A 22,635-nucleotide genomic window follows, 5' to 3' on the forward strand; every position below is an offset into this window, starting at 1 on the left:
AAGAAGCTACAAGCTATGTGCTACTCTGTGTTGGGGCTTATTTCTGTTTGACTCCCTGATGTGCAGTTTGCAATTTTGTGGACAGTGCTATAAAACATCTTGACAGAAATGAAGGCATTTCACAGCTTTGCTGAACTAGATTCAATAGAAAAATCAACAAAACATCTGAATGACATAAAAGCCACGTATGTATTACTCGAGTCACTGCAAACAGGGGGCTTGCCTTGTCAGGCTTCCCATACTGGTGATCAGGGACAGATTCCATAGCAGTTTTTTGTCCAACTAATCTAAATATTCAGTTCACAATTATGTAAAACAGAGATAAGCAGCCAGTCCTCAAACTGGATTACCAGATGCAGCTCAAATAATGATTATCTAGTAGTTGCCAATTAATATTCTATCAACTCCTTACTTGGGAGCGTGTCTATGTTCCCACATTTCTAAGTAATGTAACTATATAATAGAGAAAAGTATGTCTCTCTCTCTCTCTGTGTGTGTGTGTGTGTGTCTACCTAGCCTCTTTTCTCCTCATTGGGTTAACCCTAACCCCAACACACACACACACAGACATACTTTTCTCTATTATATAGTTACATTACTTAGAAATGTGGGATTACATAGAAATGTGGGCTGTGGGAACATTGATGACTTGTTGGTTTCAGCCAGTGGCCCATGTGGTCATGTAAATAATAATTATGTAAGGACTTGGTTGGTTAAAGAAAGAAAACTTATTAGAAAAATTAGAAATAAATTATAAAAACTTGTTTAAGTTAGTGACGGCATAGATAGCTGTTAGATAGTTGTTTATGGAAGTTCTTCATTTGCACGCCTACTCATTTCCGAGTGGGAACTCCACTTCATTCCTCTCCATTGAAAAAGTCTGAAAGAAACTGTGGTTTTAGAGGAGCCTTCCACGGGGCCGTCGCTCCGCCATATTGGCTCAAAGTCCACTGGCCTCAATGGAGAATCCCGAGAAACGGTGCGGCGCCAAAATGGAGGACGGCGGGGCAGTTTCATAACCCTCGTGTGGGCGGAGCTTGGTTTTCTGGGAGCTCCGTGGAGCTGGGCTGAAGGTCCAGGCACACGGGCGGCGGTGCTCGGAATAAAAACACCTACAAACGGCAGGAAAGTGTCGCCGAACCGGGGAAAAGAGACGGAGAGTGGAGGCTCTGAGTCCTGCGTTGAAGAACTGGACCGGCCCGACAGTAACACGACCGGGAAACTGTGTGTGGAAACACTAAAGTGTGACCCGTGGCTACTGTTGGAGGGAAGATCACCGTAACCCACCTGGATAGGCGCTGTAACCCGAGCCCGATGCCCACCGTCCACCGGGTCTGTTCGGGCTGCTCCTCCTGTGTGAGCACACCGGTGAAATCATTGTAACAGCCGTGGACGGAAGCACACACACACACACACACACACACACACACACACACACACACACACACACACACACACACCGGCGGAGGAGTTTACTATGATGTTTGGCCACCACGTACGGTTTGCTTTTTGATACCGGAGTGCGATACCGGGAAGCTGTGGGAAAGGCGGGGCCGACCCGGTGGACTTCCATACTGGATTACTGAGCTCCCCTGTGCCGGTTCACCCTCAGCGACGCAGCGGTTTTTTGGGGGTTGGTGGTTGGGGGGGGGGGCGGGGGACCAGCGAAAGAGGCAACAACTGGAATTTAGAAACCTTTCTGTGGAAGTGCTCACCGACCAGCCTGCCACTGACGGCACCAGCGCTGCTTCATCAGGTCCTGCTGCCGAGCGGTCAGCTGCCCGTGGCCTGCGTCTAGGAGGCGCGTTAATCCGGTTTGGGACGCATATTTTGGGGATATTTTTTCCCCAGCCGGGGTTGGACTATGGCGGACGACGACATTCTCTTTGAAGATGTGTACGAGCTCTGCGAGGTCATAGGCAAGTAAGTGTTGCGTTTGCTGCTTTCTTTCACTGTTCTCTGGGTAACGTCCCTGAGGGGAAGGCTCGCGCGTTGCTGCACGCACACGCGTGACAAAAAAGCGTAGTGGTGTTTATGTATGGAGTGATGGTGTGGTCACCATAATTCACCGTGTGGTGATCCTAATTGTACTTTATGCTTTATATTATTTTACACAGGCCGATCCCACCACAGCTTCATGACACATAACGTCGTGGTAACAGTTGTTGCACTCCCAGTTTTACTGCTTTATTCCCACACGAAGATGAGATCCTGTTCTACAGTTTTGCAGTATTTATCACTCCCTGCACGGTTTCTGTGTCGTACTTGCCCAGGCAGACGTTACCGTGGGCTTTGACCCAGTGGCAGTTGGCAACTTGCTGCAGAGATTAAAGGGCAGGGCACCAGACCGTCATGAGTCATTCACATCCCACATCTGGCCATCGTTAGGGACTCTCATCCAGGCTAGGGAAAGACTTAGAAACTACAATGCCATTATAATCTAGAGGCTGTCGTGTATATATTGCACCCTGTATGAATATTATACTGGCAATATTAACGAGCAGAAAATGTCTCTTAGGAGCAGTAAGACCTCTGTAAACTCCCTTCACATAGTAGTTTATGTTGCAGAATATGGGGTGAATCACACCGTGGTTGCTACAATCACCTTCCTTCTGTAATCCTGGTATAGAATTAAGAGAGGCTTGGCGTATCATTAACATTTATCCATATAATTATAATCTATTGCAACTAAGTAGAATGTTGTGACAGTCTTATTGTGTGAATGTTAATATGCTGCAGGCATAACAACCAAAACCTTGCTGGCCCAGTCTGTCCTGTCATTAGCCTGTACACTCTTTATTGTCTTATATGGCTGCAGTACCTGCACCACACCTGGGACTTTCCAACTTGATATTGCACAGCGTCATAAAGGAACTGGGGAACAGATGAAGAGAGGAGCTACCACTGAGGGAGGCGGTCACTTTGTTTTGGTATTCAGATTAGATAGTTAAGGGAAAACAGTTTCTTCTGAAACTGTCATGGATGCATGAATAACTGACTGTGTCATCCCAACTGCTAGTCTTGAGTGAAGCACTTCATTGGGCGTACAAGCTGAAGCTCCATGTGAATCAAGAGTTTGGCAGACCTGGCTGACTGGTTATGGGGCTTCTGCGGTGTCACTGAGATGGTTGACTGTTCGACAGGGTGATAAGTCCTGCACCGCACACTACGTGTTTAGGCAAGCCTGAAAACAATGTGTGCGCTTTTTATCCTACTCAAGTCACAAGCAGTTTCTTTCTCTCTCACTCAAACACACACACACACACACACAAGTATGGACCCAAATAAACCATCCTACTCTCTCTAATCATCTGTATGCCTACATGTATAATGTAAAAATATAATAATCACTATTTTAAAGATGTGTTCAGCTGAGATTCTTGTGGGACAGAAGAGACACGTTAAAACCAAATGCTTTGAGTCGGCCACAGAAAACACAATTAGTTTTAGTTTTCTGAATCGTAGCTTTTCCCATTGCATTCGACAGATTGTCTGTGATTTACAGTTCACAGAAGGAGAGAACAGCCTTTTATCAGCCGACCTGCTGTTCTCTGTGTGTAGAGCTACTGCTGCCACAGCTTCTTTTTTCGGACGGCACTGGAGCACCAATTGTGGTTTTTGATCCTGAAAGAGACTGGATTATCGAAGGGAAACTGAACCAAATGACAACACTGCTGTCAGGAAAGACTTTTCTTTAAAAGCCCAACGCTCCGGATCTTGTATAGGCATGGGTGTGTGTTTGTGTGTTCTGCAGGGTTTGACCCATGAAGACACAGGCCTGTATATCATCCTGAATTGTGCTTGGAAAGCAGTGATCTGTTTGCATCTCCTTAGATTTAGTTGGATTTATGTAGGTACAGCCCTATGGAACACAGGGCCCACCCTATAATTGTGTCCATATTTATGCACAAGCATCGTTTGACTATGCATGAACAAGATTTAGCCCTGTGCTAGTATTTTTAGAGCACTGACCTCGGACAATAGCCTGTCTGTCTGTCTCCCATGTGTGCGTGAATGTGTTGTTTACGTCTTGCTGTCAGATTGATCCTGCCAGTTGTGTAGCTGTGTCCTGAGGCACAGAAATAAGAGGATGGGCTGAGGGTGGGAGAAAGTAAATAGAGATGTTTTGTGACCATGAAGACAAGAATGAATGGAGGAAATGTGGGATGGAGGATGACAAAAAAGAGGTTGCATAGGACATGGGATGGGTGAAGGAGCAAAAGAGGTCAGGGGCTCAGTGGAAGAACGCAGTCCATTAGTTTGACTCATACATTAGGAGACATCCTGTGCCTTCAGGCCAAGCTCTTTTCTAGTTCATCCTTGGAAAAAGTTGTGCATGTGTGCCTATGTTTCTCACAGTAGGGAGCGTAACACGGCACTATGCATAAAGAAATGGACTGCAAGAAAGATGCACTTTGCCTGTGATTTTCATAATCCTCGCAGCTGTAAACTGGGCTGCAGTTAATACTGGGTGACAATAGCAAATGCTACTAAGAGTACATCAGACCAAAACTGCACCGTGTCCCAGGTTTGTGTTACAGTTCTTGTGTCATGGTTGTAGCATCAGAATGCAGACAAGATCATATTGCTAACATTGATGTTACAGTCATAAGCCATTCAGAGGTTATGCAGCAGACCATAGTGCCTGTCACCTTCTCTATTAATGGAGTCTAAAAAGTGAGTTACTATTACCCTGCTGAATGGATCAGAGGCTTCCCTGTCCTGAATATTTGGACTCGCTGTGGGTTTAACAATGGATATTGTCCTATAACATACATCGCTGTAAAGCTGATCTACTTCACTGTGAATAATATGAATAACCCACCATTTGCATACCTCATGGCCTAGGAGGACTCGGGGGTACTGTACAAAGTCTGAATGTCATTATAACTCTCAGCCCAAGGAGGTGTGTGTTAATGTGTGTGCATGTGGTGCATGTGTTAGTTCTTGCAATTATTTGGTCTAGTAGTGTGTCCCTTTGCAGAAGGTGACAGAGAATACAAGCCTGAAGCCTAGCTCCGTGTCCCATTCACCTCATGGACTGAACCCACATCACCCTGTAATCCACAGGGAATTAAATATGTACTAGTTCACTGCTCCACTGTTGCCTTTTTCAGCTTTCTTTGGAAAGAAATTATGGCGATAATGACGATGGTTCGAAAGTGTGTCTCATATTTTTCCGGTCCCTCCAGAAAAGTGGAGTGTTTTTAATCCTCTGTAGCTTCACTTGGAGCGACCCCCTTTTCTCATTGTCACATTGTTTTTGCATTGCCACGTGATGCAAAGTTATTGTAAAGATATTGACTATAGCTGTTTAGCTGAACTAACTTTACCACGGTTGCTGTATTACATGGTGAAAGTGCCTAATATACTGCTCTTTTTATTGGCTAAAAATACCACAGCGTTCTGTGATATGATTTGTGGATTGTCAAGTAATTTACCTTACTGATGCTTGTATGATCACTTCTATTGCCCTGCTCAAAATGAACCATCTTTTGTCTACACACGGTTAAACAATTCAAGTTGTGTGAAGCGTAGGAGTGAGTTCAGTTAACTGTGTATTTTAAAGGCCCCGCCGAGGTTTTGAGTATTTATGCGTAAGCATTTGCACACTTTTGTCCTTGATATAACGTGTGAAACACAGACCTATATCAGGGCAGACAGCTCCACCACAGGAGTCATGTGTCTGACCGATTTGGCCATGCGGCTTAGTTTGCTGATGGTGATAAGCAAGGTTAGCTAATGCTGAGCACGAGTAGTGTCTAGTCTCGCCGTGCATCGATGAATTAGCCAGAGGAGTTTCACTAATAACCCACCCAGACCATGGCACCACCTGACCCATGGGCTGTGTGTCACTAGGTTAAACACTGCTTTGTTTACATTGTCAGACCTAAGTGTGTGTGAACAGGCAGCCTGCCCAGTACTGAGCCTAATGGCAGTTGTTCACTGCAGAGGACTAAAATATTACTCAAGGGGTCAATTTGAATAGTAGCATCAGCCAAGTGGTGGTATTCCCTATACTGTGCTGTCCCTCCTCAGAGGTTGAGATGTGTGCTTGGCAGGGACGGCCATACTGGACACCCAGGATGTTCCTCCTCTAATGACTTTCTTTAGCTCCCAAATAAATCCATTTTAATTGGGAGTGTGCAGCAGTTACTGAACAATATCCTATTAAGAAATGCATGTTTTTAAGTCGTAATGCATCAACAGTGTGGTAGTACTTGTGACTGAATGAGGTCCACGTCCTCAAGGGAATACACATGTGGTGTTGTCTTTGGGGACTTTGACTGCATTGTATGTGTGTGTGTGTGTGTGTGTGTGTGTGTGTGTGTGTGTACAAGCAGCTTGCGTTGTATGATCTTAACCTCCCTGTTGGGGTTTGGAGGAGAAAATCTGCTGAAAGGCTGGTTCCGGCACGCACAATTACACATAGATGATATAGCAGAGAGATCTCACACTCAACCACTAAAATATTTATCCTTCCTCATCAAGCCGGAGAAATCACCCCTAGCAGACCCTGGCAGCTCACTATGTTCAGCGCTAAGTAAAAAACGTACATTCTGTGTCTTATAGAGCTCCTCAGAGGAACAAACTCTGCCCAGTTCACACAGTGTGTACCTGCTGAAGAACCCTCTCAGTTTGTTTCTACTTGTTGTGGCTTTTTTCTGTGAAAACTGCTGCTGCTTCAGCTGAAAACAACACTGTGACAGTGAAACATAACAGTAAAGTTGAGGGCTGAACTACTGAAACAAGGGATGCAATGTACTTTCCTGCATCAATCATTGGTAACATTAAAGATCAACCCATCAACTAATCATATACCACATCTAAGCTTTATTTCCAGCAACAGCATCACACAGCCTATGAAACATATAAGACACAGAGGTGTGGACATATTAAACACATGATTAAATATCAGATTACATGCACATTGTGCTCATAAAGAGTCTCTGCTCACATACAGTATAGTCTAATATGACATTTTCTCTAGAACAACTTGATGTGACGTTGCAACAATAGAATAGAACCCAATATCTGTGCCTCACAGGGCCCAGATTTCTGCTCTGTTCTTGAGAAAAATTAGCAAATTGACACAGCGCAGCCCTGTCACAGTCAGTCCAGCGACTGAAAATACCCGCTTGGATGGTACTGATGTTGGAGGTATGCAGAGGTAGTGGTGTGCCAGCTTTGCCAGTCTGGGGAATGTCCCCATGTTGACTTTCTACCAGTCTGTCAGCTTTGTATGGATGGATCAGCACCCATGTTCATCCAATCAAAAAAACTTTAATTTGTGACATTCAAGGGTGTTATCAGCACTTTTCACTTATCATGTGACAAGAGTAAGGAGCATTGATGATAAAACGGTGGCAGATTTGGTGACAAGGTGAAAAGCAAAAATGCCTATTAGGCAATATGTCATATTTAAGAGGAAGATCCATCTGTAGAGATAAATGTAACCAACGTTAAGATACCGATGAATGTATTTTCTTGTAAAATGTTTGATGTAATTGTACCCTTGGTGTTGGTTATTAAACGTTGGAAAAATTTCCTCACTGTGGCATCCCTGGTGTTGACCAAGGCAGACCGTCAAACTTGGCAATGTCAAGGTCGATCAAGAGCGATGTGAGATTTCCCCCACTGAAACGATGAGCGTCTGGCTTTAAGCGATGTAGCTACCTGCTCTATCCGTGCAATATCAGCATCTTCCCAGACACTGACCCACAAAGCCTCATCACAGATAACTTTGCTATGGGTTCGTCCCTCTGGTATGGATGGAATTTGGTGTGAAACTTTCTTCCAGTTCTTGGCTGTGGGAGCACATTACACGTGACAGCACTCTTCTGGGATAGCATGCACTGTCTGGGCGCGATGCTTCCTGTTATGTAAAATACAAAGACGAAGGCCCTGTGCTAAAACATGTTGGCTGAATAAAGAACATCAGTAACTGTTGCCAATGCATCACAAAGTAATGATACATTAATGAGAAATGACCAAATTGACAAATATTTGCAATTTAGTATTATAATTTAAGAACTTTTAACTAGTGAACTTCTGGCATTTTTAGTTAAAACAATTCACAAGATGAACTAATTAACAGAACTGTTAATAGTTTGGACAGTAAAAAAGTGAAGAGGAGGAAGAAGCCACTTAAAGCAACGCTGTTCTAGTCAGGAAAGGGGTCCAAGACGTTTGGCCGGCTCTCTTGCCCTCCATACCTGCCCTGAGCTGGAAGTAGCCCCCGATGAAGAGCGCTGAAGCATGGCAGACAGTGCACACACGGACTCACACAGGGTTTATCCACCACTTACTGTTTTATATGTGTGAGCATGTCTCTGAGTTAGGATCAGAGTTTGTGGCCACAGCAGGTTTCTGTTAGCTAACAAGGTGATACAGTACCATCATTAATGCATTATTAATGTACTATTTCCCACCTGACCTCTCGTGTGTGTGTGGGAGTGCTGTCCCACAGAGATGCCATGTGTGTATGATTAGTTTGAACAATAGGCTCCTACAACACACAAACACGTCTAGATCACTGAAGGCATACGCAGCACTTGCAGCAACACAAAGGCTAGCTGTCTTTGCTTTTATGGACAAATATGATACCACTGCTGACCATTTGCTGTCTTTTTTTTTTTTTTTTTTTTTTAGCAAATGGTGGTTTTGTTTTTTCCAGTTCAGGGATTAAGTTTCCAAAAGTTGCTGATGCAGCCAATGACATTTTGGCGGAGTGCTATTTTTTACTCTCTCCTCCTTTCTCTTGTTTCAAGTTTATTTTCTTTGTCCTTCTTTCGTCGTTTGTCCAATTGGGGCCTTTTCAATCTAAACCAATTTCCATGCTGCATGCCAACGCACACATTGTCACCTGGGATACAGCTGGGGCCTCCTGGAAAAACAACTCCCACCATGCAACACACAGGGAAAAGACATTTCCCCTTCAATCCTTCAAACCTCCTCCTTTTGGGAGGTTCATAGCAGCAGAGTTCTGAAATATCCAAATGAAAGGTGAACGTGCTTATATCAGAAACAGTTGGGCTTTATGTTGAGCATGCACTTCCAATGACAGTCAGGCCTATTTGTTCAGTGGTGGGAGGAGAGAAAAAAAAGAATATGAAGAGAAAGGTTAAAGTAAGAACCTTTCTGTGCTAAAGATGGTTTGCAGATGTTGAGAGGCTTTGCAGTGGTTCCATCTTTTTTCACTGCACTAAACCCTCCTTGACGTGTGTTGTGTATATTCTGTGTGAACGCTAACCCTCTTTCAGGTTGTAGCTCACCCTCATGCATAATTCTGGCCCAGTAATAGTTGGTAATGGTAGTAGTAGTTTAAATTGCATTTTTACACAAGTATATTACAGATAGAAAATACACAATTACTGAACCCACTTATAGGGCTGAGGAATGTTATATGTTGTATTGCAGAAACAATCTGAAAGGTAGTCAAATGCTGGTCTCCAAGCATAACTCTGTGCCGTATGCTAGAGTGCGTGCTTCCAAGTCTTCCTGACATGAATATAGAAGGACATCAGGGCCGTCGTGATGTGTACATATACAATCATTCTGATTAGTATCATAGCAAAACTATTCTCATCCACGTTTCTCATTCTCATCCAAGGCAATTTGCGAGGCAAAATATTTTTCTTGCACTTTCAGTGCTTTCACTCCCATGTTGTTCCACATTCCTTCAAATGTTGAGATCTCAAGGAGTCCTTCTTCGTTGTGCATCTGCCAGAAGCAAATCTGAATAAAGTTGCATCAAAATCTTTTAACAAGAGCAAAATATTAAAAGGAAACGCAAACACATAGTGCAGTGTTGCTGTTATGGATGTCTGAGTCAACGCTGAACAGGGACTGCGTGAGCAAAGCTGATGACTGATGTTATTCCTCTCGGCCCTTGGGTATTTATTGTGCCACAGTTTGAGGTGTTTTTCAGGTGGTTGAAGTTCTAATGCATTGCAGCATCTTGCATGCCCTCTTTGCAAATTGTTTGCTCCTGCTTAACATAATTTTTTCTAAATCTGGTCTACTTCAAATCAATGGGTTCCGTTTCGTGGGACTAGCTCTTTGCCTTCCCCTCCAGACATTTGACTTGGTTTTCCTCGCCTAATCTCTGGCATAAATTACCCTTCTACTCTGGGCTGCAGCCGCAACATCCAGGAAATTTTTGCACAGCGTGTTTTAGATCTGGGCCATTTACAATCGCATCTTTTACCTAGATGAAGGATTTTAGTCGTTAGACATCTCAATCTTAAATTTCAGAGAAACCAGCTGAGCAAACTAGTGGGCTCGTAGCCCCAGAGCATCAGAGAAAAACTCATTTTTAATGTGAAGCTGCTTCAGTGTTTTAATTGCTGGATTCATTATTTTGGAGAGCAGGAGACTTCTGCAGATAATTTGGCTCCTTCTAAAAACCTCCCGAACGATGAACATTCAAGGAATTCTAACCTGAAAATAAAATGGCAATGGTTGTTAAACACTGATGGCAACATGTGCCATGATCCCTTGACACTTCACAACGGCATTAAACTCTTGTCTTTTGTTATAGTTGTAGCTGTATAATCATCATTCACCTGACATGCGGTCAAATACGTCCCCTTGCTTGTGAAATTAGGTCGATCAGAAAGTCTCCTTTTTATGAATGAAACGAGGTAGAGCACTCTGATATACATTTAATTTACAAAACTGGCGTTCCAACCATGGATGCGTTATGTTTTACAAACTGGAGTAAAATCACCTCAAATCATTTGGGAATAGACTCTAGAATTATCCATGCATGGTGAAGTCTATAATTTAGCCTAATTTATAAAATATTTAAGGGAATCAAACACCTCATTATATTGCCAGTTATAGCAGTCTGTGAGGAAGGAGGGATGCGAGTAGCAGCGATGCACCCCCCCCCACGCTGTCTGCCTGTACCTATTTGTTCCTACACGCTGCAGCCTTCAGCCCCTCACACTTGCTTATGTGGTGCATGTCTTATCTTTCTTTTCTGTTATTCTTGGCTGTTTTCTGGTCTTTTGAAAATGAGATCTCATCATTCGACTTGTGTTGCATGTATCCCAACTTAACAGCACACAGCTGATAAAAACAGTGACTTCATTTGGCATAATAAGTAGACAAAGATCATCTTAATGCTAGCACAGTGGTCCCTGTTTTTGGCTTGTTGCTAGGCCTGTAGGTTTTTCAGCTGAAGGATTCACAGATCCTGGCATATTACTCAGGATAAGGGTAGTTGCTGAATGACTGAATTGCTGAATGCTAAATGAGGCTTTACCGCACAGTGCAGATGTATCAAGATGATCTGTGGGACTGGGATCAGGGCCTAGCCAGGCATTTCTTGTGGATTTCTGTTGGCTAAAGCAAGCCATATCCATATTTTGTGTTTTCTTTGCTCTGGACTCAATGTAGGCCTCTTATGGACACTGCACTTGTGTGCACTGTGCAGATGTATTATGTAGGAAAACAGTACATAAAACAAATAATACATTAATATGGTAATATGGTGAAAGGTGCAAATACTCTTTTATACTATTTCATGACAAGGATTGTGGCAAAAAAACAAAAAACAATATTTGGACATAATCACTTATGATGAAGTAGAATCACTGTCAACACTAAATGACATTTTTAAAGCCCCTAATCCTGAGGTCTATAATATCATGGAGCTACCTGTTGAGTACTGTTAGCCCTCAAATGCTCTGGTCTGTTTGTGTACCAGTTGGTTATTTACTAACCTATAAACAGGTTCTAACAAGGTACTAGCCCATTAAAACTTATTGCCTGTTAATTGGGAGCAGCACACTATACTACCTTGCTTTTCTTCTCTTATTCAGGCACGAGTGTATGTTTGTGTGACTGAGAACTGTGTTGTGTGGTCAGTCTGACCGTTAAGCGTTAATGCTTTATAATGTGTAAAACGTCTATCATTGTTTTGTTACTTCCTCTGTTCAAGTGTCTGCCACATGAGAGAAAGCTATTCTTTCAGTGCAGCGACTGTTATACCTCTGACTGAATAGTATAGTATACTGAACAGCATTTAATGTTGCAATGCATTTAATGAAAATTTCACATCACGGTAATAGTGGCCAAAATTATTATCAGTTGTTACCAGTATTTTCATTGTATTCGTAAAATGTGCCGAAAATGTTCAAACAGGACTGATACAAACACTGTCATTTCTGACCTGAATACTTGTTGATTTACACCCACACACACACACACGGCTACATGCCACATGCAGCTATGCTCCAGGGCTGTGTGTGTGTATAGTGAAAACTAGACTACATGCGTTGAATTTATGTCATTCAATCTGTCATTATTGTTTTTGTGTTAAACATGTTTTTTTCTGAATTGAATATAATGGGCTCTTCAGAGACAGGAAGTCTCATGTAGCAATGATCAACAGTGATCACACTCCAACGAGCTTGCCTCCCAAACAATGGCTCATATTGGTTAGAAAAAGGCCTTTATGTGCTGTGTAAGTAGGTTTGAGAAAAATTCAGACTTACACACCCACATACACAGGCATTTAACCATTCTCCCATTTAACCATCAGAATATTAGAGCTGGCAAAGCAGTAATATCTACCCATTGGTTCTTGAGCTTGATCTGTGATCATCTCATGTATTCATGTCTGTGCTACCCTATACAGATATATAGCAAATCAAATGCATACACAGGATTAGAGATCAAGCTGCACCTCTTTGGTTGTTTATTACAAAGCCAGTGGCTGTACTTTAGTTTACAACTTGGTTTAAATTGTTTATAGTGGCTGCAGAGGGTACAGAGGTAAGCCTGTGCGGGTTTGCTGGTGTGTGCACATGCACGACAGAGAAAAGGATAGAATATCGCACCCTAAAATCAGTCACGAGTTCGTGGTCATGAGGCGAACACAGTTTGGATAGTACTCAGGATGTGACGTTTACATGGAACACAGAGAAATCTGGTTATTCATATCCCCATACGTGACCACATGTACATGACTAGTATTTGTGCAGGTGCCTGTGATGTTTACAACACAGACCAACATTTTTAAATTAGGCAAACAGGCATCCTATCACCTGTATACCACAGACTTGAATAGGTCAGCATTTCCATACTTTCCCCCATCTAAACTACTAGGTACATTCAGCTCTGTCATTACTGAAAGTCAGAACTGAGCTCCTTCATGGCTCCAGAAGTGGGACTTTTTCGTTGCAGCCATTGCCTGTTGTAAGTTACTTCTGAAGCTGAAGCTGAAGGTGCGGCTGCACAGGTAGTTGGCTGTGACCAGAAACCTGGATAACACATGTGCAACCACATCCTGGTGTCTTTCAGGGTACTCCAGCCAGCATACTCTGGTTTTTCACAACGGTGATGAGGGCTCATCCAGCTTCCTGAGTTGGGGATATGATTTTAACATGTCCAAACACTATAACAGGACACTTTAAAAGCCTGATCATAACCAGGATACATGTAAACACACTCTTTGTAATGATGCACATGTGCTTGTTTCTGTTTGAGTCATGTGGCATGTGTTTGGAAGATGTTTGGCTTTCTTCTGCAAATGGCACCACCCACAGAAGAAAGGAAAAGCAAACTGATTTGGAAAATATACAAAATAAGAGAAACAAATGGATTTGAAAGAGATACAGTAAAACAGTGTAGAGATTAGGTTAGAAAGCAGTGAATATTTGGAGGAGCATTGATGCAGAGAGCTTTAACGGGCCGCAGCCACATTTAGCAGGGGTATTATGGCTGTGTTGACATATTGTCTGACAGATGGGTGACACATGCACTGTCTCAGCTCCATTGTATGTGCAACTGGGGCTTGGTGACAGAGGCACAGAACAAGACTCGCTGTGGTGAGCTGAGTGAAAAACCACATTGTCTTATTACAACTACCACAATCTCACAGTACGATGCACCATTACCACTTCAATCCCCCCTCCTCACCCTTCTCACTCTCTTTGCTCTTCCTCAACTCAGATGTCAGTCTTATTTATGAGTGCATTCAGTGTAGGGTGAATGAAATACTAGTATTGTTCTTTATGACGTCCGTTAATCTCCCAGCCCACTCAATGTGCAGAGAGCTCAGAAAACAACTTGTGCATTTCCAGCAACAACTTGTTCATTTCATTTTGCTAGGCCGATTTATCAGCCCTTTGCAGTTTTATACAGAGGGGATGTAAGTGTTGGTCTGCTGTTTGCTGTTTGGAAATGCCAAAGACACGTCTGAGGTCATTTTTGAGATAATGTCTCCATTACATATTTTGTCTCCTAGTAAACACAGACAATTTTATTTTTCAGCTGTAAAACAGATCTTGGTTGTAATTATTCAAAAACAAAACTTTGAAGGTCCTTCTCAATTACGTTTGTTATGGGCATGTGTTAATGTTACAGAAAATAGTATCAGCCGATACATCCTATTGTTATTGGATCCATTATCCACCAAAGTCCAGCATCACTTTAGTCAAAACTTTAAGATTAAATAGTTGACGGTGTGATTCAGTTTTCCAACTCTTTGTGGTGAAACAACAATAAATGGAACATCAGAAAATGTTCACTCGTTTCTGTGGTTGCACAGATGCATACATACACACAAACTGTGGTCTTTGACTCCATTGTGTCACTCCCTCTCATCCCCTAGCCCATTCAGTCTGTCAGTAACACAAATGAAGCTGTCAATATTCACCACTCCTACACAAGTGCTGATAGCAATGTTTGTGTAAAGATGGATATATGAGGTCTCTATAGCAGCAGCAACAGGATAGACACTGAATGGAAGAACTGTACCGTTGTCACCTTTTGGCCTCCTCTCCCATGCCATATGCTCTATGTTGGTGCATGTGGGGTGAGGAACTATGCTCATAAATACACCACATCTAAATCTGCCATCTAAAGACAAGAACATGACTCGGTGTGAAAAACACCCAGCCATCATGGCCATTCCACCCTCTCCCAGACTGCTGTGCAGCTGGTGAAGAGCTACTGTAGTAGTGTTAAATCACTTCTTGTTTGCTCATTTTGTCTGGTTTGGATGTGTTTGTGCTTGCATAGCGAATAGACTGCTAGAGATAGAGTGTATGACTGGCTGGCTGTATTGACACATTCTCCCTCTCAAATATTTACCCTCTTCTCTTCCAATCTTTGGATGCACCTCTGAGCTGTTTGCTGCTGCCGCCGGGTGAGCAGGAGTGGCAAGAGGATGAGTTGAGATCAGGTGCACTAAAGAATGACTCACTGATGGGAGAAAGAGAAGAAGGAGGAGGAGGAGGAGGAGGAGGAGGAGGAGGAGGAGGAGGAGGAGGAGGTTGTGCTCTGGATGGGGCTGTCACCAAAGTCTCATATCTTGACACAGGTCACACAATACGGCACATTTTCTGTATATTCAGTGAAGAAATGACCACGTGGGTGACTTCTGTCGCATGGACATGCATCCATGCCATTAAGAATGCAAAGTGTCGTCCAAATGATGAAAAATATTGCCCTCATGTAAGAGTGTGATTTGCGACATAACAAAATAAGTGTCCATGATGTGCATTGTCATGCCGCCCAGCCCGAGCCCTGAGCACCCATGGTTGAGAATAGCTGAGGTGTGACAACTGGTGATTTTGCATTTGGATCACCTTCCAGGGTGTGAGTCATTGTCTTTATCATCTGGTTGTTTTAATCGTTTTAATTACAGGGTCTCTGTATGCTGGAAAGATCAAACAAGTTAACGCTGTTCTATTTTGCATCCAGCTGTTTTTCTCTAAAAAGCCTAAATGCTTCCTTTCATTAACTTGAGATCTGTGGTGCATCATCCACCTGCAGCTTGTTCTCAGCCTTTCACACTTGTGAATGAAATACAGCACTAGTAAACTTTGTTCCTCTGTAATGGTAATCCTGAAAAACTGAGCCTACATTTTCACGATGTCTTTAAATAACCGTGATGAGTTTGATTCCGAGCGTTTCGTATTGATTAGCGACAAGGACAAAGCATTTAAATCTGACTCGTTCTTCTGCATCCCACATGCATCTCAATCTGTGGTATTTTATAATTAGTGGATGGATGGATGATAATGGTGGCACACTTGTGCATCCTGTTGCTGCTCACTCACAACATGTGCAACAAACAGAAGCAGTGTATTTAGCTAGATATAACGATGACAAAAAACCGATACCTTTTCAAGTGTAGAGGGAGTGAAACTGATATTGAAAATACATCTTAGATGGAGTATCACTCAGCAGCATGTTTTACTCTGCTGGTTTTGTTAAAGTAACACTTGGAGATGAGGCGAAGCTGGTTAAGTGAGGAGAAAGGGCAGCGGAAATGTACTGGAGTAAGTGGTGTTCTTCACTGGTATTAACTGTATACACACCAACACACAGAGATGGCATAGACGCTCAGCAGTTTTCCCAGACCTTTTATGAATGCCAGGCTCATCTCATCGTACAGTTATGTACATGACACACACTCACTCTCACGCATCCCACTGTGCGTTGGATTATTCTGTAAAGCAGTCTGTTAGAGCCCTCGGGGTCAGGCAAACACATGTTATTTAAACACTCAGCATCCTTACGTCTCCTCAGTGTGGTAAACAAACGGCACACATTCCTCACCACACTGTCACAAGCACACACCACGCTCACACAAACTCCATATGGTCGCCCAGACAGTATCACAGCGTTTTGTTCAGCTCTCAGTGATGCCTTGCTGCCATATGTGTTGTGTTTGTAAAAGCGCTTGGCGAGGAAGAAGTGTGTGTTTGCGTCGTCTGACGTCTGGGTTTCTAGCTTGTCCCCACACATGCCCCTGGCATGGGGCAGGGGCAGGGGCATGTGTGTGCCAAACTCAACAAAGGAATAAAACAACTAAATGCTACTAATAACCAAAGATCACCACTATCTAGCTGGAAAAAACACTGAACATAAAGAAGAAACAAAACCTCTACAACAAAGAAACACTAATACAACAAAGTTACAATGCGGCAGCCACCCCTTCGCCCAGTGTGATAAACAAAGGTGATGGTGCATAGTGATATTGACACAAAAGAAAACTAACAATCCCCAACTAAAACGAATGACCCCATAAGATGTGCACACGTGCTTACAAACGAAAGCTCACAGTAATCACGAGTCAGCTCCTACACAAAACACAAAAGCACTGGCATCTGAGCCGAGGAAGCACAGCGTTGGACCGTTCAGACCAAATCACAGCCGCCCTGGCACCCTGGTCATCAGCCGAGGGGAGGAGGACACGCCAATCGCTGTTGAGAGGATGGAACGGCCCAAGAGATGAGAGACTGCGCGGCACACCTGGGAACTCTTGGGACCTGAACCACACAGCCAGCTCAGCAGCACTGAAAAGTGACTACGCACATAACTAAATAGAATCTAGCTGTAGTCTCATTTCTCTATAAACCCGTTCAGGCCCAAAACGTATGGGAAGTACAGCACTCTTGTGGAGACTTTCTGTGTCATTATATTTAAATACAGTTCTGAAACACATTCTCACATTCTCACATGCATACACAGCACCACTACGTGACATGTACTGTGCTGTCTCGCTCTCCTCCGTCCTTACTATGTCGTCATAAATGATATATAATTTAATGATGATGTACATGCCGAAATGAAAGTGAAAATCCTGCTCCTGACGATAAAATTGAGAAGACAAGAGCCACGTTATCCAGGCAGGCAGGGATCAAATTGGATTCATGTTTACCTGCTGAGTAACTCAGTAGCTACAGAGATAACAAATTGGCTTGGATGTCGAGGAGCAAAAGATGCTCTGAACAAAACAGTCAGTCAACAATCTGTGTTTATATCTTATTCAGAACATGATCAAAACCAGGAATCATAACAGGCACCAGGATACTCTGCACAATTTTTACATTAGAAAATGTAAACATTTACAAATATGCTGCTGTTCCAACTTTTGGTGTCATGTTTGAATCAGTAATGTATTTTGACTGAGCAGCAGTTTTCATTTCACTCAGCAGGGTTCATACTGGCGTCCTGCAACAGAGGCTCTTATTGGCTGGTTTGTTTCCCACTGGGGAGTTTTAGTGTCAAAAACTGGCCTGTGGCAGAGGAGCTGACACCTATCTGCCACCATCTTCCTCACACCAACATATTGAAGATATCGTTAACACTACACCTCTGCAACTATAGGTGGTTATGTAGGTCAGAGGGTGGACATTATATTAACACTGACACTGTGTGGGTGTAATTCCCACTGGGGAAAACACTTTGCTCAAGATTCTGAGACCATGTGCAGCTTAGCTGCTCTTCTTCTTTGGCCTCCTTTGGCTATGCATCGCAGGTAGGGAGAGTGGCAGACACATCCTGGTTAGTTTGCTCATACTCACCTTCTGGAACCTCCATTCTGTCCCCATTGCCAACTATGCCTTAAGTTATTAGGCTAGGACCAATGTAAAGTCAGTGTAATATAACACTGAGAAAAGCACTTGATCATCACATTTGATGAGCTGGAGCCAGAAGATGTTTGGCAGTTTGGAAGTTTCATGTTGTGTTGATTCTGGCGGCCCCTGATGACAAAAGCTGTAGTGTTTCCTGCAATGGAGTGTCGTTAAGTTCTCGATGTGGCTTGTTCTGCTTGACAAATGTAGCAAATGTTGGCTACATTCAACTGATGTTAGCTAAAGCATTAGCTTGTCGTGTTTTAGCCACTAGCATAAATTCATATGTTGATGTAAAACTTAGTGTCACAAGTAAAACATGCATATTACATACCTGTGTAGGAGGAAGAGGGCCGAATCAGGGTTGGTTTTGAATCCTTTCAGATCCTGTAATTTGGTCAGTCTTTCTTGCCCAAACTCTATCACAGTCCTTTTAAGCTTTTTTTGTTCTTTGGTTCATTTCATAGAAAACAAAATGATCTAAAGAACAATCTCCCCTGGTTTCCTTTTAAGTGGCTATCGTACTGCTCAATGCCAAATTTTACCAGGGAAAATGTAAACATTGTCTCTTCTGGTCTGTGTGTTGTACCTGCTTTAAACAGTTCTGTTCTCAAAATTGTTGCAGAATTTTCTGTTGATCTGTTAATTGATAAATTGACTAACCATTACAGCTCAAACCAAGCTCTAACTAGTTAGCTGTTCTAATTAACATTTTTCTCTTTTCAGAGAACTAACTAGCATAAAACACATGTAAATGCTACCTGTTAATCAATGTTTGAGATATAGTGTGGGGTGAGGGGATAGAAGCATGGCTTAATGTGGTTACTGCACTCGTCTCTGGACTTAAAGAGGAAAGAGACTCCACTTTAGACTGAACATTCTTCTGGGACTCCTCATGTGGTTGTTGAGCTGTGTGGACAGTGCTGTCATCTACCCAAATGACAGCCCAGGATGCCAACTACTCTCTCTCTCCCTTGGTGGCAACATAGCCAAGCAGAAGACAGACAGTGCTTGTGTTTCATTGCATGTGTCCATGTGTAATCATGTGTGTGTAAGCCCGTGTCACCCTGTTTATGCAAGGCGTATGTGATCTCTTAGTTTGTAGCACTGTATGTATGTGTGTGTGTGACCCCTTGGTGTGTCTGTGTGCGTATGTGGGCTAATCTTAGCTTTAGCACTGGCTTCGGCCAACGATGAGGATTAAGAGACATAAGCACATGACGAGTGCTACTGGACAGAGCTCAGTAGTAACAACAGACTGCACACCAAGAACCAGTCCTCTGCAGTGCACTTTATCTCAACAGTGAGAAACATGTACACACTTTGCTTCAGCATGCAAAAACTTTCCATCAAAATAAATAAAATGCAAATGGCATAACCTAGAAAACACATTTTAGAAAGGTTTTACATGAATTCAGGCGGAGAAGATATGTCACATAAAACTTTGGCAGGTCCTTGAAAGCTTCCCTGTATGTGCCAACTGCTTATGTTGATGGCCTCTACTCCAATGTTCACATGACTTTAATTCACATTTTCTGTTGCAGATTTTGTGGAAATTTGCTTAAACTTTACTCTTCATTTGGACAAAAACGTGACTAATGAGGATTTCTTGGTAAAATAATGATTAGATAAAGTGAAACACAGTATGATAAATACACATGTCAAAAGTCCTTTTGTGGTTGGCCTCCAGTTAAGAGTTGAACAAATTATTTCAGTCTTGTTGCTGTACACAGTATCACAGACGATGCACAACACCCAGGGATGGGTATGCAGACTGGTTGGTACTGAAATACTGATAAGCTCCTGGACAAACAGTGATACTATTGGTATTTATGTAACGTCAATTCTTCTAGCGTAGCTGGCATTTTCAAACTCCATACCATTACGGAATGATGAAGCTGCTGGCGTCAGGCTGTCGTGTTTAACGGTGTTCTGTCTGTGTGTTTAGATGCTTTGCTCTCCAGTCATCGAGGGCATCAATGGGCAAAACGCTTGAAAATGGTGGCTCATGCTGCTAAATTGAATGAAAATGAGCTAAATGTAAAAAGCTTGTTGTGTGTGAAGGACACTTGTTTATCCAGTGTTGAATAAAGTTAAAGCAATGCAGAATTTTTGTCTGCTTTAGTTAACATCCTCAGTGTGGCTTCTTGACTTCTTGATTTCGGGAAGGCTGTGTCTCAGTGTTCAAGTTGACCTTTGTCATTAACCGTAACCTTTACAAAGAATAAGTCTGTAGTTATTAGCTCAGGACGCAGTTAGCATTTAAGCGCTTCTAATTTATGTTCTGAAAAAAATCCCTTAGTCAACATCAGTGAAGCAGAAGCCACAGCTTTGTCAGTGGAGAGCAGACTCAGCAGCGAGGGTTGGAATGTAACTAAGTACTTTTACTCAAGTATTGTACTTAAGTACAGCTTTGAGCTATTTGTACTTTACACGAGTATTTCCATTTCATGCCATTTTATACTGCTACTCCACTAGATCTCAGAGGGAACTGTTTCACAGCTTTATTTACTTTACAAATTAGCGACACAAGAAACGTATGATGATCTTGTAGACCACAATGCATTGCTGTAGATTAAACTACCCAAGAGTGTATAAAGTAATTAAAAGTAGCACAACCAGAAGCAGAATGCAACATCCATGTTAATTCAGCAGTAGTATTAACATGAGTACTTTTAAGTTTGATACTTTCATTACCTTTTACTGATGAGTATCGATAAGAGTATTGATTTGTATGGGTATCGAGGAGCATTATTGATAACTGCATCAATAAATAAACATCCTTCACAACAACAGTGTAATTTTCTCAACACCATCACTACTGTCATTTAAGCATTTTCTGAAAAACCCAGAGCACTTAGTGAGCCTGACTGCTGCCATGCAGCACCATTTATGATTAATGACACAGTGGAAACAAAAGTGCTATCCATAAAAATAAAGGTCAGCTTCAAGTGGGAGGGATCCATGTTAATGTGGGACCACACGTCCACAATGGCGGTGAAAACAAGAGACAAAGGGAGCCGCGACATTTCGGAGACAAAGAAAGAAAAACAGATGGCATGTTCACACTCACAGGCAACAAGTGGAGCCTTTGCCAGACAGTCTGGGGTAGAAAGACGGTATAGAAAGTGTAACTATATACGTGTACAGCGCTAAAGAGATGGCGTCACTTCACCGTATCGAAGAGAAACATTTAGTCCATACATAACCATCAACACAGGCTTTTCCAGGTTAGCTATGAAAACTCACTTCATCTTTATTTTTATAGCACCTTTCATACAGGTTGGTGTAATTGAAGGTGCTTTTAAGTGACTGACACACTGATAGGGTGGTGGAACAAGTACAGTACTAAGGTGAAACATTTGAGAGTGAAGCACAGAAATTAGAAATGAAACTGGAATAATGAAACCAGGTAATAAAGTGGAACAGATAAAAAGCAATAATGAGCAAAATGATGTCTGATAAATTGACTATAAATCAACTTATGAACAAGCCAATTTATCCATTAGTTGAGCAACAGAAAAATAATCAAGGATTGTGATAATCAATTACACAGATAGTATAATTTTTATAATACTGTGAATTTTGGTGGTTTTCATGCAGTAGTATTTGAACAGTTAGCCTGACAGCAGTGTGAAAAAATGACGACGCTGTGATGTGACCTTTTGTAGACAAAATACCAGATTAATCAAGAAAAAAAGATCAAACTCACTGGTGCAGCCCTGATGTTGATATCTGACTGATACAGATCAACTTTCTCTTAATGTTGTCTACGTATCGGTAAACAAGGCCTGACTGTGAGGTGTAAGCCTCTATAAGCTCTCGTGCTTCAGCCTCCTGCTGTGTTCTGTAGATTCCCTAAGAAGGTGCTCTCCAGGGAGAGGCCAAGCACAGTGGGAGTGATCACCCAAAAACTAAATTTCATCTTGCGCAACATGCTGATCTCTAATCACATCACCTTGTCATTGCTACCTTTTCAGAGCTTCTCTTTTCGGTCAGAGGTCCTGGTGGCCCCGGTCGAAGGCTCTGGCACTTAAGCCTGTTTACAGTGCATAGTGACTTATTGGTGAGCATGAGGGCTGTGACTGCAGAGCACTTATGATCAGAGAAGGCTCTTACAAGCATACAGGAACTTATTGTGGGCCAGAGAAAGGCTTTGCTCAGACCTTTCTGTTGAGTATTGAGCTCCTCTCCACTGACACACGCACACACAGTTCCTCACTGGCTGTGCTCCCAGACAATTGACTGTGTA

General features: G+C 42.6%; 1 protein-coding gene across 7 annotated transcripts in view; it reads left to right on the forward strand.

The window, feature by feature from the left end:
* Positions 1–1,716: 1,716 nt before the first annotated feature.
* caska (calcium/calmodulin-dependent serine protein kinase a) overlaps positions 1,717–22,635 on the forward strand; it is a 126,098-nt gene continuing 105,179 nt past the window's right edge. For all 7 annotated transcript variants that reach the window (XM_070838765.1, XM_070838766.1, XM_070838768.1 and 4 more), the window contains exon 1: positions 1,717–1,923. In XM_070838765.1, the coding sequence (XP_070694866.1) occupies positions 1,865–1,923 (59 nt within the window). In that variant the 5' untranslated portion in view covers positions 1,717–1,864. The remainder of the gene's footprint in view (positions 1,924–22,635) is intronic.

This window comes from Pempheris klunzingeri, chromosome 10 (assembly GCF_042242105.1).
Source record: "Pempheris klunzingeri isolate RE-2024b chromosome 10, fPemKlu1.hap1, whole genome shotgun sequence".
NCBI lineage: Eukaryota > Metazoa > Chordata > Actinopteri > Acropomatiformes > Pempheridae > Pempheris > Pempheris klunzingeri.